Below are 14,367 nucleotides of genomic sequence, written 5' to 3'. Positions count from 1 at the left end.
CTCACTGGGCGTTCTCCAAACGAGCTCTCTTTTCCGCCGAGGGGAAATTTATTGATTCCTTTAGATGGAATACTATTGTATTGGTTATCAAAAATAGACGATGGCTCTTACTTTCTCGATCTGAGCTAGCAGCGCTGAAGCGGGAGAAGCTATCCTCATCTCAATAGCGCTTATTTGACACAGTCCAATGAAAATTCTAACCGTCCTTTATCGAGGTATATTGCAATGGGTCACACGCAGATGTGAGCTTGCATTTTACGCCGGTCAAAAGTCGAAGCTTTTGTTTGTCTGTGATACCCTGTGATACCACTATCGTAAGCATTGTGCTCGATCGCTGGTTCATGATTACAGTTGACCAACACTGGAGTATTGGATTATACATACCCCACTCATTCAACAAACCCACTTCGCAAACCTATTCGATGTCTCTACAGCGTTGTCAGTCTTGCAGGAGAGCTCAAGTCACAATCTCTGTGTCTCACTCATCGTTGAAAAATATGAGGAATATCGAGACTCTGGGGTCAAACGGAACATCGGGAATCATTGAGCTATGTTGCTGTGGGCGCATGGCCCGTATGTCCGCAATATGGTCCAAGTTGTGAATGGACAAATGTAAAGCAATATACAAGAAGTATTAATCACCATCCTTACCGTCTTTTATTTACTTGTGGCTGTATGAAAGGTGATTAAATGGCATTTGAAGCTCACACTTTGTTCAATGTGCCCAAAATTCGGTCAAATTGTTCAAGTTCTTGAGTTTTAGAGTCTGGATCCATCCCATAAGTCCATCTTCCAGCTCAAGACTCCACCCAACGATAATACCTGCAGATGCCTCAGGGTGGATACTTGCATGCAAGCAGAGCTCAAGCCTATTAAGGATCTGTAACAAGTGGGTGTGGCAAAGAGATACCCCCATGCAATGACGCTGTAGCACACCGCAAGTTTTGGCCTCATGTTGATATTCAAGCCAATCAAATGTTCTGAACCAATACAGGTTGAACGGGGAGGAAGGAACGTGTAAAAGGAGCCTTTCCCCAATTCATGACAGGTATCATATGTCCCACTTTACAGCAGCCGAAGTTCAACATATAAGCTCGGGTTGTTACTGAGATTTCAGATCGATATCTATTTGAGTGGCGAGCTCTATAAGTTTCAACAACCCAAGGCTCGAATATGTAAATGCATGGTCAGAAATCAGATGCTTCTACAGAATAATATTTTGCGATTGTTCTGTAGCATCCACTTCCTTGCAGCTCCAAAAATGGAAATTTAAAATCAACTGGCGGCCCGGCGGCAAAGATATTTAGTTGCCTAATCTGGGTTCAAAAGGACAGCTTTGACACAACAATGTTGAGGAGACACGCTACATTCGGAATGCATCTGAGCATCTCCGGATTCTGTCGGACGTATTCCACCAACTCGGCGCTTGTAAATATTCGAGTTGCATATGCCATCTGCTATCTGACCCTCCGCTGAGGATAGAGCGTGCAGAACGTGGGGGCGACTGACCCATGAGGCTCACTATTGAGCTGGATTCCCTAGTATGATACCAATGAACTTGAAAAATGATTTTTCACAATCGAGGTACCTTGATATTTACTATGGCCGTATGAGAACAATACATAGTATTTCTCCTGTAAAGGAAATTTCCATGTCCTTGTATGACATCCTGTGTCCAACCTTACGAAAGACTTCTTTCTTGTCACAAGGCTTTTGCCTGTGTGTGGAACTTGGCCGGAAAATCTGTAAGTGCGGCTCGATAGCCATTGCTGTATGTACCTGATTTTTTCTGGAACTAATGTCAAGTTACAGCATCGTACTCACGTTTTTTTCTGTCCAACTTTATACACGATCCAGGATCGTGTTCAAAACTTCGGGTCATGGACCTACCACGGTGATTCAATTGATAAGTATTTAACACCCTCACTCTAATCTCGAAGGGTTTACAATATGTGGCTGTTACAGAAGGATGTTGAATACAACGATTCGATCCAATATGCGGTCCGAGAGCCCAGAGACAGGTGTGCAACATTAATTTATATCACTCACAATTATGGTACACCCCGAAAGTGAAATGACCAGAAGCCCAGGCCATGCCCCACGAACTATCCGATCTTCCTCCCTCATATTCACCGGATGTCGCGAATCGTGAGCTTCTAACTTGTGGGACGAGTTCCACATTCATCTCCGGTAAGAACGGTGAATGTTGAATGTGGTATTGTGGACTAATAAGGCTTCATTTCCGAAGAATTGTCGGGATACCATTCACTTGATGACATCTAGATCTAAGGTTTGCATTCCTCAGAAAATTCGGAAAGGCGCACCTAGAAGGAATAAAATGTTTAATAGTATCACTGGGAAATACTGATAAGAAATACTAGTAGCAAGTGTTATCTCCTGCGCACAACTTACAAATGAGCATGCAAGATAGGCTCGAGCTCGAACATTGTAATGGAAATGAGTCGCTATCCTTAAGCGCCAGAAAGTTTGCACCGCATTCCACAGCTTGGAATTATTTCTTGAACGTGAACTAATGTTGAACCAGCTTGGAACGGAAGATATTTCGTTGGACATGGACACAAAGTCTCGAAGAGGGTCAACAAACCCTTTCGGGAACTGATAAGTCCTGCATCGAACCAGACCTGAAGCTTGAAACTTACTTAAATCCCGCGCGTGTTCTTTATTACTCATTGGGTCAAGTTGAACTTGCCGTCAAAGTGAAGAAGCAAAGCCAATCTACGAAATGGCCAGCCTCTGAAAGTGGGAGCCAGGCGGATGAGGTGTTAAATGACTCTCAATACTTCAAAGCAGATGGACCTCACTCAGCTTCATGGTGCTCCGAACTTTTGGCGACAGCCGAATAAATCGCACCTTCATTCACCTGCGCCACGTCAATATTCAATGTGTTGTTACTACCGCGAGAAGAGGGCAAATCATGCATATTGAACATACTACGAGCCAGCTCCGGGCTGACGAAAAACGAGTACTTCCTTGAGAATGCTTTACAGCGGGAAACACAAAGCCGTGAGAGTGCCCTTGGTTTCCATAGAGAGATATCCTTCATAGTTTGTCAGCATCTAAGTCATGATCAGGTAAAGAGCGCCGCTATTTACCTTCGAGAGTCAATCAAGACCGACCTCGTCCATCGTCTACACCCAGTCGTTACCAGCACCGAACTTCCTTCCGATGTCCATTCAACGCCACTTAACGACTGTAAAAATTCCCAGAGGCTTCTAGGTTCGAAACCACTATTCTAGACAAGGAACCAGACGCGGCGGTCTCCTGGGACACTTGGAGTCTGCCAGTGAACTCCAAGAATTCGCCCCAAGCGAGTTTCGGTCCAGCCTTGATGGCGAAGCATCTCAATATCCAGCGCAAGCCTAGCCCATGCCACGCAGCTGTAATACGTCGCAGTTACGACGTTGACTGGAGATGACGAGGGATGAACTGGAGAAGTTGCAAATCGGTGGAGGGGTTGCACCGAGGTTGAACTTGGTTCAAATTGATCAGCGTTGGTCATATCGCAAATAGACCACATGCGAATTGATCTAGAGCAAAGGTCCTTGAAGGGCCTAGGTGGCTCGAAAATGGAGTAGTATCTCGAAATTGTACTGTCTTCGTCCAATAATTTGGCAAAGATAAAGGTGAAAGGTGAATTAATAAGCACAACGACGGTCGTTTCCGATGGTTATGGCCACAACCGCACCAGAAACGAAGTGTCATTTTTTAAAATATCTAGCAGGAGCCGGACGCCCGCAACAGCGCAATAACTCGCTTACTGAACTCGAATAACACTATGCAGAAGAGAGCGAGATGGGCTTGAAAGTCTCGGGTTTCACCTGGTACGTCCCTTCTTCGACCTTCTTCCCGAACAGAGGGAAACATTCAAGCTCATGTGAGCTTGGGTTTGATTATCTTGTATCACCAAGATCGATGGATAAGAGACTTAGGATTAGTGATTTTAATCAAAAATTCTGTCGAAGATCTGATAGTACAATCCAGAGGTGGGTTCGGTTCTTTGATCAAACATCGAACTGTGCTTCATTTCTAATGTTTGTTAGTAACTTGTTAGATTGTCTTATACGTCCATACCTTAGTGCGAATCGGCCCTAGAAAACATCTGCATGTAGATCTCAGGCTAAGGGAATGCGTAAGTTAAACCGAAATCTCACCGAGACCATTTTTCCGAGCGTACGAGGAATTTGCGAAGATGGAACTGGTAGAACAGATCGGATTTCTGAGTCTACATACGGATTGAATGAAGAGAGAGGGATTGAAGGCTCATTCATAGCGATTCCATCTTGTATCGTAGAAGTGATGAGGTATCTAATTTGGACGTCGTGAAGATGAAGAAAACCCATCATCTTGTCTCTGGGATCTGAACGACCCAGTCGTCAAACATCTGAAACACTTCTAGCACAACTCAAGTACTCACCGGTACTCACCAGCGGAAGAGAAAATAAGACTCTACTATTCTATCGGATCCGAGAACGGGTACAGTAATCCCGCCAATAATTTGTCGAAATAAGTTTCAGAGCTTGGGATGACGTAGTTAACATTGCAGTTGTTTGCGCTTCGAAAAAAGCACATTGAAATAGACGCCCACGATTTTGACCTCTTCCACAACGTCCATCACCTTCAATTGGTTGGATTTTTTTTCTGTCCTCGTCGCGTTACCGAACACAGGTCACCTATAGCTAAAGATAACCGGTAAGCTCCCAGCTCTCAATGCCGTCTCAAATTGAATCAAATACATTCAGCTTTCTTTCGTTTTCCTACATCGGGACTCGCTACCCTGCGGAACCACAGTTTTCATCATCGTTTAAACAAGACCTCGAAGCTCATCTCGTCATGGATAGCGGTGACACTAAGCTTCCGACGGATAATATATTGCGGGAATAAGTTGCAAGGTATTGCAAAGGAGCGACTGGTGATATAAGCTTTCCTTATCCCTTTGGTTTCTAATCCTGTGTTTTCAGAGGCTATGTAGAATATGCTTGAAACAACGCCACGACGATGAATGTATTGGCATCCTGTTTGTGGTATGATCGTTCCATCATTCGATGTGACTTGATATATTGATAGCAATTCCCTAGCTTTCGAGCATCTTGCATGGACCAGGCTCATACTTTCACCTACAAGGGCCGTCTTCCGATTCCCGAAATGGTTTTCGTCCAGGAATACAGAATTGGCTAGGAGAAATTGAGGAGTTTGCGCACTGGATATACTGGTTTACATCTTCAAGCTCTGTCTCGTTAGATGATATATTTCGAAGGTATGTACGTGAATCTTGTGTCCATTGCCTTTATGCTCATACTCAGAGGCGCAGGAATGATAGAGACTGCGTCTACGATCTGCGACTACGATAGTGAAGTGGACGGGAAGTTGATCAGGATACACGAGATCATACTGCCGGACGGCTGGGTGTGGGCTTCGTTGGTACCTTGGGCATGCAATATGATGGTCCGGTGGCATCTCTGGTTCGTGGCTTTTGAGACTCGCCTTATATTTTCTTATATCGAAATTCCTCTAGGATTCAAGCCTAAAAATTCCTACCTCGTATTCTCAACAATCCTGCGCGCCACTACCTATCTACCTTGCACATTATACTATACAGTATACGGTTTCTCTGGCGGTTCACTCCTCTCCAATTCCTATGCGCGAGGAGGCAGAATTATATTACTCTGCATGATTTATCGCTGTGTCCTCGAGTTTCAGACAAGGTATCACTCAGTTTCTTCTTTCGCCGACCAGTCACTGAGACTGCAAACTCCATCGACGCTCTTCACCGCCACTCCTCCTCCATGTCCTCTGCTCCTTCTTCGTTTGGACTTTGGTGGCTGATGAACGACTCGCCAGTTGGGCTCTGGAATAGCGTGTGTTTTTTCGAGACCTTAGTCATCATATCAGTTTTCTCTCTGGGCGACTACGTTTACTGTGGACTTCGATTGCTTCTCTATATGAATGGTGTCGAGAGAGGGTTGTTCCTCGCGGTCTTTAATATCTCTTTCCACCCAATGTCGACCTAGCGGTGGTCATATGTGGTTGCTGGACATTACTCATAATAGTTCAATAAGGGAAAAACAGAAAAGGGTTCCGCATCCAAGTAAAAATCAGTGAGGCGTGCGCGAAAAGGCGTGAAAGTGGTGATTGATTCTATGTCAGACTATCTTGACTAGTGCTTGAGGTAGTACTCAACGGATGTTGCAAAGAATATGCCAGAATTTATCTGAGCTTTAATCAGTGATAAGCTGTAGAACAAGTCCCAACGGCGCTTTGCCAACGATCCCATTATGACCAGGGCAACCTTCGTTTCTGATTCTTCCCTTCGTGTCCTTTCGCACTAGCTCCATCCTTGCTTGCGGCCTCTTTTCCTGCGTGAAGTTCGTTGTTAACTGATTGCCATAAGAATACCCATCGTTGCAAAAACCAGGCCGACTGTAGAAGTCATTTCGTATTGTCAGAAATAGACATTTGGCCACATTAAGCCTGAACGACTCACATACGATTTTTTGTCTGGTAATTTTGTTAGAACGGTGGGATGGCCCCAATCCACAATGTAAACGGTCTCCAATTCTGGGTCCTGACCATTCATGCTTGTGAATTTGACGAGGACATTTGACGGACTGAAGTCACTATGTAGCACAGAGCATTAGAGGAGAACCAGACAATGATATGAGTGCGCATACGCATGAAGGAACCCCTGTATGACCAAGTTATAGGTCAGTTGAAGCATATGTTGTGCAACCTTCTGGCAGATTTTTGCTTTGTGTTCTCTTGAGGCGCTCTTCCACACGTCGGTTTCCTGTAACGGCTCTCCAGACATTCTTTTCATGACGATAACCCCGATCTTGTTGCCATCCACAATTGTATGACCAGCCTCCAAAATCAGTTTGAACTTTCGCAAGGCGAAAACTTCGCATGATGATATTGGCTGGCTGAAGTCCACGAACTTCACAATAAGGCTGGCTGCTGCTATCGTCTTACTATCGATAGGGTAAGAGTCCTGAAGGGAGAAAACTCCCTGGTTGTTCCCGCCTTTAGCTCCCGAAAGTGGTGTACGCCGTCAAGTCATCTTCTAACAATTGGGATAAGCGTATAAGCGCAACCAGTTGGTATGTTAGAGTAAGCACGTACTAAAGACTTCCTGATTTTGGTTATATCCGTAGCACTGTGGTACCCAAGGCTTTGTCATATCAAAATTGATCCAAGGTTGCTGTCAACATCGTTCAATTCAATGGAAAGGACTCGAAGAGTAAGAAACATACACCAAGTTGTCTAAACCGCTCCGCGTCCCAATCTTCTTTGCTTAGTACACGCCGTTCCAAAGAGATTCCTTCCACAAGCTTAGCTATTGGAAGGTTCATTATCGCAGGAGTCCCGATATTTCCATCTGGAAGTACCCCCCTCGGTTGACCATGAGGTATGGTCCTCGCAGCAACCAACAAGCAAGTACGGATCACAAGCGGCAGCAGCAAGACTACACTGAAGAACATTAGTCGTGATCAATGAACTCGAAGGTCTGGAGCGGGATTCGTTGGAAGTTTGGATGCGGAGGGTGTGCAAAATGGATCTCTGACCAGCAGAAATCCAGACGATGCTGGGGTAAAATGTTTCAAAGAAAGTTATGGTAGTTATGGATTTCTTCGTCTGCAGGATCATTTCTATAAGCAGCGCAACAGCAAAAAACATGAACTGGTCTCCGTTGGATCTATTAATGACAACCCATCAGACTAATTTGTGCTCAGATGCAATTCCGATGTACATGATGACTGCGTCGGTTTCCTTTCTGATGGGACTCTTTACGCCCCGATTTAGTTCCTGTCGACCCTGGATTGAGGGAGTTTGGTCTGAGCAGGAGTAGGCAGGAGTGCGAAGTGGGTGCGACCAGGTGCGACCTTATATATAACAGCCTCACCCAACTCATGTCGGTTGTTCCAGTAGCCCCCTTCCTCTTTTTCCCTCCCCGACTTCAAAAATCTCTGCTGGTCAGAGAAACACCCGGGCGGAAAACCTCCATCGACATACGAGATCATTTCACACTTGACGCTACAATGCTCTTTCACACTATAGTGTCGCGGCTCGTTGTCGGAGTCTGCCTACTCAAATTCGTCACTGTCGGTGCCATGCCCACAGGTTCGGGGAAGGCTCCGCTTGGTAAAACTCTTGTGCCAGGGAAAGTTGTCGACCCCTTATTTGAGGAGAAATGGTGGAAACAAGTGGCGAGTATCTTTCCTCTGATTTGCGGGACTGGTTATTGAGAACATACGGCATTTATATTTATAGGAGGTCGATTGGATTGATATTGATCCTGACGAGAAAAAGCGCTGGATATGTCAAGGGTACGACAAGAACAACGAAGTATTTGGTGAGTGTAATCCCGCCATCCCCCAGATCTGCTCATTAAATACGCCTATTGACTACGCTCTATCCAACAGCAACGGACTTGAATGACCAATTAGAAGGAAAGCTCACCCTCGGCAGGTTATCAGGTTTTGCGCCTATTGAAGGGAACAACAATAAAGGCATCTATACACTATTCAATAGCGTCAAGGTCGATTCAATTCCAGGGAGTAGCCTTGTCGTGAAATTAGTGGAGCTCGAGCGTAAATCCGCTTCATGTGAAGTCTTTGCACTCAAGGCCCTGGCAACCCTTCAGCAACAACAGCATAAAGCGCCTTTATTCGTTACCAGTGGACATATGATGCATAAAAAAGTCAAAAGAGGTGTTATCATTCTGCGGAAAGTACCTGGAACGCCACTGCAGGATATTAAAGATTGGAGAAACGGGAGTAACGAGATCAAGTTGACTATGATGAGGGTCGTCTACAATTCAATTCTCAGACAGAATTATGACCTTGTTCAAACCAAGAAGCTCGTTCACATGTAGGCCTTAATTTTATCGCCGCTTGACTTCGACCTCATACATCCACATTTTCAGTGATCCCGATCCGTCAAACATCCTTGTTGACCACCCTGAAGATAACCTCTTAGATGCTAACCTCATAGATTATGGTGCACCGTCAGTCTATCCTGTAAAGAGGGATATCACAATGGAGGAATTTGTGAATATCTTACGCTTTCCTCATACAATTGTTCTGCTAAATGACATCTCGCATAGGAGAAGTGGTTTAACGAGCGATGGTATTTCTTATGGTTCCATGAGGGGTCATGAACAGAACTGACGAAGGGAGGAGGGGTGATGTATTAGCAGCGATGTCGATGTTATATATCTCCAATTCATACGGTGATCCAACGTTGATGCTAGTCAACATCCTCTACCCAGAAATCAATACTCGCTGAGTTTGAAGGAGTCTGATTTCTGGCGGGCCGTCAGCCTCCTATGCCAATGACGCCTGGAATGAAAGGGAAACCCGCAAATGGTCACTATGAACGGCTTCCATGACTTCGAATAAACTCTTGCGTTGCCTTAAATTTCCAACCGTTGTCCTCCTGTAACATTACTATTGGCAGCCTTCTCCTCAACCTTCTCCTCTTTAGACTTTCAGGCCCGACAATTCGATGGCCTATCATTACCAGAGAAGTACAACCTTCGCTCGATGGAGTAGCCCTCCGGTAATTACTATGCTCATACTCAAACCTACCCACTAATCGAACGTTCATGTCCCAAATCAGTAGTCCTGTCGAGGATTATTGCCATTCTGGATTTATTGTTTGAGTAGTCAAATATCCAGAACGTTAGGAAAGCATTGCTGCGGCTTATTTCCTCTTTCTCTATTAGCGCTTTAGGATTAGGGTTCCGTAACTTACTCAAATTCAAGTTACAAATGTAACTAATTCATGTTACTAACATGTTACTTACATGTCATGTTGGGGGTGTAGGATTTTCAGTGTAACTAATTGTAACTAAGAAATTTGACGCCAACTGGCGCTTAGTTGCTGGAAGAATTTTTTTTCGAATTTTGATACTTTTTGCCCAATCACACAATGTCGTCGCCAGGAGAATCTATCGATGCCCTTCTCAAGGCTCGGAAACATTATATCGACAACCCTGAAGCATTAATGCCCGAATTTTTGGATGTCGTCAATCAGAACACCCTGGCAGGCAGTACTGAGCGCAATCTCTGGATGTGCCATGTTGATGAACTGACAGAGGCAATCAAGGAAAATAAAGAGCTACCAGAGGTAGGTCCACATAACGAATCTATTATCTTGTATGTAAACCATTGATTAACACATTCTCAGCCTCCGACAAGGTCACCTGTACGGAATTCAGAAACATTAAATAAATGTTGCATTGCTCACATATCATATGTAGATACAAGGCAGAAACCATTCCACCAAAAGACCTGTGGATGATGATTTGATTTTATTGGGAGAGGTATGTACGGCCTTGTCAAAATTGACTCCTTGTGAACAACCATTTAGAGCGAGTCTGAGAAAGTTGGTCTGAAAAGTTCTCGAATTGGGCGTAAACCTGATGACTTGATGGCTAAACTTGTCACCAAGAGCAAAAATGAGGTGGGCAAGGAGTTATATGCATGTATTGCATGCCAGGAAAGCTGGATGGGCAAACCAACGAAGAAGAGAGTCTTTCCCCATAGCTCCACATGTGCCAAAATGCTCAGTGAGCACAAAGACCTCGCTTCTGCTGCTGCTATGGCTGCTGGTAACTTGTCTTTGGGAGCAGAAATTGATAAGGCTACAAAAGATTCCTTGCAGCAAGAGACTTCGGAGCCAGTCTCAAAACAGCACAGAATCCAGAAAAAGCTCGATGTGACTCAGTATCGGGTAGCTGGGAAGAAGGCAACTGAGAAGGAAACTGAGCTCTTCAATAAGAGGTTGGGTTTACTGCAGCTGAAACTTGTTACAGTTTGTGGTGTTGCTCCCCATGTCTTTGACACGGATGTCTGGAAGGAGCTTGCAACACTATCTAATCCCAGGTGGTCTCCTTATACTGGTGACCAGATACAGGTGGCGATCAAACTTGAAGCAGAGTTATGCAGGCAGAAGACAGTCGAGGCAGTGAGTAAGGAGGTGCATAATACAATCACCTTTGACGGCACTTCATTACGTCGCAACCAATCTGCATACACAGTGCATGTATCCACTCCGGATCGCGAAGAATATTTCCTTCATGCTCATAAGGGAGATAAGGCTCGCCATACAGCTCCTTGGGTAAGGGATAGGTTGATAGAGGTGAGCAGTATCCTTATTTGCATAATTATTTGCACTAAATCTTTCTTGTAGAGCGTTGAACTTATAGGACCCGACACTGTTGCAGCTACATGTTCAGATAGTACTTCTGTCACAAAGCTTGCGAAAGAACTTCTCGTCTGTGCATATCCTCATATTCTTGATCTTCGAGATGCCGTTCACCACCTCCACAACACAATTGGTGATATAACGAAATTAGAGTATTTTACTCCTGTGAGCACAACAATTTTCATTTTAACTTCATTTTACTGATAGAACATCTAATAGACAATGAAGCTTCTCAAGAGTACGGTCGCCCATTTCAGTAAATCAAATCTCTCTGTTGCAAGTCTGAAAGAGCAAGCTTCACTTGATGGCGATGATTATCGAGCTATCCAGAAATCTGGAAATACTCGCTTTGGGTCAAACTGGACCATGGCAACATCTGTGAGCCCAAAGCTTGATGCTATTGCAAAGTGTGTACAGGCTAAAGACATTGAATTCAAAGTGAGTATCATTCTCCAGTCATTCATATCATAAATCCTGATCTCAGTTAGTCAAAGTCAGTACAGGCGATGTTCAAGCACGAGCTCAATGGGAAGCTCGCCATGTTCAAGCTTACCCTTGGTCATTATGAGGCAATTGTTGCGCCATTCATTCGTTCTTTGTGGTCTCTCGAAGCACCAAAGGCCAATGCCTCTGATGTCTATGTTTTCTGGCTTTCGAGCGCCGCCGCAGTGACGGATCTATTCAAGAAAAGTTCTGATATTACAGGAATACCAAGGCATTTAAAGGAGCAAGTCAACGGCATCTTTAATGCACGCTTTGCTGAGTTTTTCTCCAATGATCTGTACTTTACCGCATTCATCCTCGATAACCGTGAGTGTATTTCAAACCTTAAAACAGTCCTTGGTCTCAATTAGTCTCCAGGCTACGATGAAGCCGAATTCTTCGTAGATGCTGCAAAAATCCGTATCATTCCTCGCCGTAGCGAGGTACTCTCTATCTCCGACACAGCAACAGCACTTCCTCGCCCACAGATACGAAACGTTTCTGCATTCCGCCGTGTTCGTCACTTCCTACTTTGTCTACTGAAACCCGAACTGCAAAGAGCATTGAAGAAACGCTCAGGATCCAATGCTCCTTTCATTCTTGATGTCTTTCCATGGGATATGGATGGGAAGGAGGTGGTTTCTACTTTCGAGCGGGAATTTGAAGCATTTTGGCGGAAAGAGTTTCCATTCAGTGATGAAAAATCCTCTCGCAACAAGGATCCTCTGATATACTGGCGAGGTTTAGCACAGATCAAGTTTGCGCGCGTTATTGGAGTAAGTCATAGTCAACATTGCCTGTTATCACGCATTACACTTATCATCATCCTCAGTATCTCGCGGTCAAGATATTTTCCATTACAATCAATTCTATGGCTGACGAGCGAACGAACTCAATGATTACTTGGTTCAATAGCCCATATCGAGGACGTCAAACTTCTCAGACAGTTGAAAGTATGGTAATGGTTGGTCAATGGTATCGTCGCCATGACGAGGTAAGCTTCGATTTGTATCTATTTCTATGCATGTTCTCACTGTTCTATAGGCATCAAAAGTGGTGCCCGCTCCTCGCAAACATCCTGTGGTTAAGTTTTCCAACCTCGACAAGACTTACTTGAAGAAGCTTCAGTTCGAGCCTCATCCCACACGTAATCTTGGTGACAGTTCCGACGAGAGCGAGGATAATGAAGAGGATGAAGAAGAGCAGTCCGAGGGAGAGAAGGAGGCTCAGATGCCCAAGAAGCGAGGCCGTAAAAAGCGAGTCATTTCGTCTGCTTCGTGCATTGTTGTTGATGAAAATGAGATCAACCTCGCATCTCCTGCTTTGCTGGCAATGATATCAGATGAGTTGCAGACTCTCTGTGATACCCCAGAGTCAGCCATGGCCTCTGGTTCTTCTCAACTACTGGTCAGTGAAGAGGTGAATCGAAGGGATGTGCCAGTCAACTGGGAAAGCCTTGGAATATAAGTTACACTTAGTTACTCGAATTCTTCAAGTTACAAATAGTAACACCATATTAGTTACACTGTTTCTTACACTAATTAGTTACTGTTACTTACGCGTGTAACTAATGGATTCAGAACTTCGATGTTAGAAACAAATGTAAGTAATAGTTTGAGAATTAGTTACGGTACCCTATTTAGGATATATCCAACATGCGTTGGTGGAGACCTTATGGAAGACAAATACCGTCGTTCATGGGGACCAAACACTTGCTTGAGGTATCCTATGGCAGTCTTACTTTCAAGGATGCAGCTACTCGAACGCATGCGGCGTTCATTTTTCATCATCTTGTCTACTACGAATCTCGTTGAATACTACGATCGCACTACACCGAGTGCGTATGTTTTACATCTGGCCCTACGCATTTTTGTTGAAACCATGTTAATTTCGCCCATCAATCGCTGGTTGGGAAGTGATGAAATTGCGAGAATGCACAGGTACTTGAGGCATTCTCTTCGCTCCAGTAATTCTATCCTGATATCGTTCTGTATTTTGATCCTGGTGTCCCGCTCGAGCAGTTCCTCCAATGTATGAATCATCTTGTAGCTCCTGCAGACCATTCCCAGCGGGCATTCAGTATGCTGATAATATACGATATATATTTTCATTAACCGATGATAAGGCTGAACTAGCTCTCATGGTTCGATGAAGAATGTATCCAGCATGAAGTTCGACCGCTCTCGTTACAGATCAAGGCGAGTCTTACTCTCGAGATATTGCACCCCCCCAGATTCAGAACTTAGCGATATCTGGACCTGAACAATACGCAAAGAACGCAAAGAAATTATTGGTAAAACTTTGACTATGAAATAGATAGGAAAACAATGAACCGGAGGTCCGTTGCGGCTGTGGTTAAGGTGATAGGTGAAATGGACTGTGTAACAGAACTGCAAAGATTATAGAGTACTTAGAAGTAGGTAGACCAAAGCCGACGATGTCCGTGCACAACTTGGCCCTGCACCGATTCCGATTTGAATGGTTATCAAATGTGCATCGGAAACACCGCGGTCAACGGCGAAAGTTGCGAAAAAGCACGAAAGAGCAGGAAAGAGTCGGTATATTGAAGCCAAGGCTTAACATCTCCTCAGAGTTGTGGCTTGTGGATGGTCGGGGTCAGATGAGCCCCAAAACGAATGGGAAAGACTTTGCGAGGCG

The 14,367-nt window shown here is 44.6% G+C and overlaps 4 protein-coding genes across 4 annotated transcripts; 3 read left to right on the top strand and 1 right to left on the bottom strand.

Annotated features, from left to right (window-relative positions):
* Window positions 1-1,588: 1,588 nt before the first annotated feature.
* On the top strand, window positions 1,589-2,256 carry C8R40DRAFT_812173 (uncharacterized protein). The gene is made up of 4 exons (XM_046236304.1): window positions 1,589-1,910; window positions 1,969-2,021; window positions 2,091-2,190; window positions 2,249-2,256. Exons 1-3 carry the CDS (start codon window positions 1,774-1,776, stop codon window positions 2,150-2,152), a joined length of 252 nt encoding a protein of 83 aa, XP_046079823.1. The 5' UTR covers window positions 1,589-1,773; the 3' UTR covers window positions 2,153-2,190; window positions 2,249-2,256.
* A 3,601-nt stretch (window positions 2,257-5,857) lies between these two features.
* C8R40DRAFT_1269035 (uncharacterized protein) lies at window positions 5,858-7,496 on the bottom strand (the record flags this gene model as incomplete). The annotated part of the gene is made up of 5 exons (XM_046234014.1): window positions 5,858-6,438; window positions 6,503-6,635; window positions 6,690-7,044; window positions 7,138-7,216; window positions 7,269-7,496. The coding sequence occupies 5 exons, from the start codon at window positions 7,494-7,496 to the stop codon at window positions 6,292-6,294; spliced, it is 942 nt and encodes a 313-aa protein (XP_046079822.1). The 3' UTR covers window positions 5,858-6,291.
* Window positions 7,497-7,775: 279 nt separating this feature from the next.
* On the top strand, window positions 7,776-9,501 carry C8R40DRAFT_811526 (uncharacterized protein). The gene is made up of 6 exons (XM_046236303.1): window positions 7,776-7,891; window positions 7,945-8,222; window positions 8,287-8,368; window positions 8,439-8,886; window positions 8,942-9,065; window positions 9,122-9,501. The coding sequence occupies exons 2-6, from the start codon at window positions 8,055-8,057 to the stop codon at window positions 9,173-9,175; spliced, it is 876 nt and encodes a 291-aa protein (XP_046079821.1). The 5' UTR covers window positions 7,776-7,891; window positions 7,945-8,054; the 3' UTR covers window positions 9,176-9,501.
* A 447-nt stretch (window positions 9,502-9,948) lies between these two features.
* On the top strand, window positions 9,949-13,523 carry C8R40DRAFT_1074602 (ribonuclease H-like domain-containing protein; the record flags this gene model as incomplete). The annotated part of the gene is made up of 12 exons (XM_046226733.1): window positions 9,949-10,146; window positions 10,280-10,342; window positions 10,390-11,160; window positions 11,212-11,391; window positions 11,446-11,604; window positions 11,644-11,664; window positions 11,715-12,036; window positions 12,088-12,485; window positions 12,542-12,703; window positions 12,754-13,116; window positions 13,255-13,311; window positions 13,353-13,523. 12 exons carry the CDS (start codon window positions 9,949-9,951, stop codon window positions 13,521-13,523), a joined length of 2,865 nt encoding a protein of 954 aa, XP_046079820.1.
* Between the last annotated feature and the right edge of the window lie 844 nt (window positions 13,524-14,367).

Source organism: Lentinula edodes (genome assembly GCF_021015755.1).
Source record: "Lentinula edodes strain Le(Bin) 0899 ss11 chromosome Unknown C8R40scaffold_64, whole genome shotgun sequence".
Classification (NCBI taxonomy): Eukaryota; Fungi; Basidiomycota; class Agaricomycetes; order Agaricales; family Omphalotaceae; genus Lentinula; species Lentinula edodes.
Note: the sequence above shows the minus strand (reverse complement) of the source record. Positions and strands in the feature narration are given on the sequence as shown.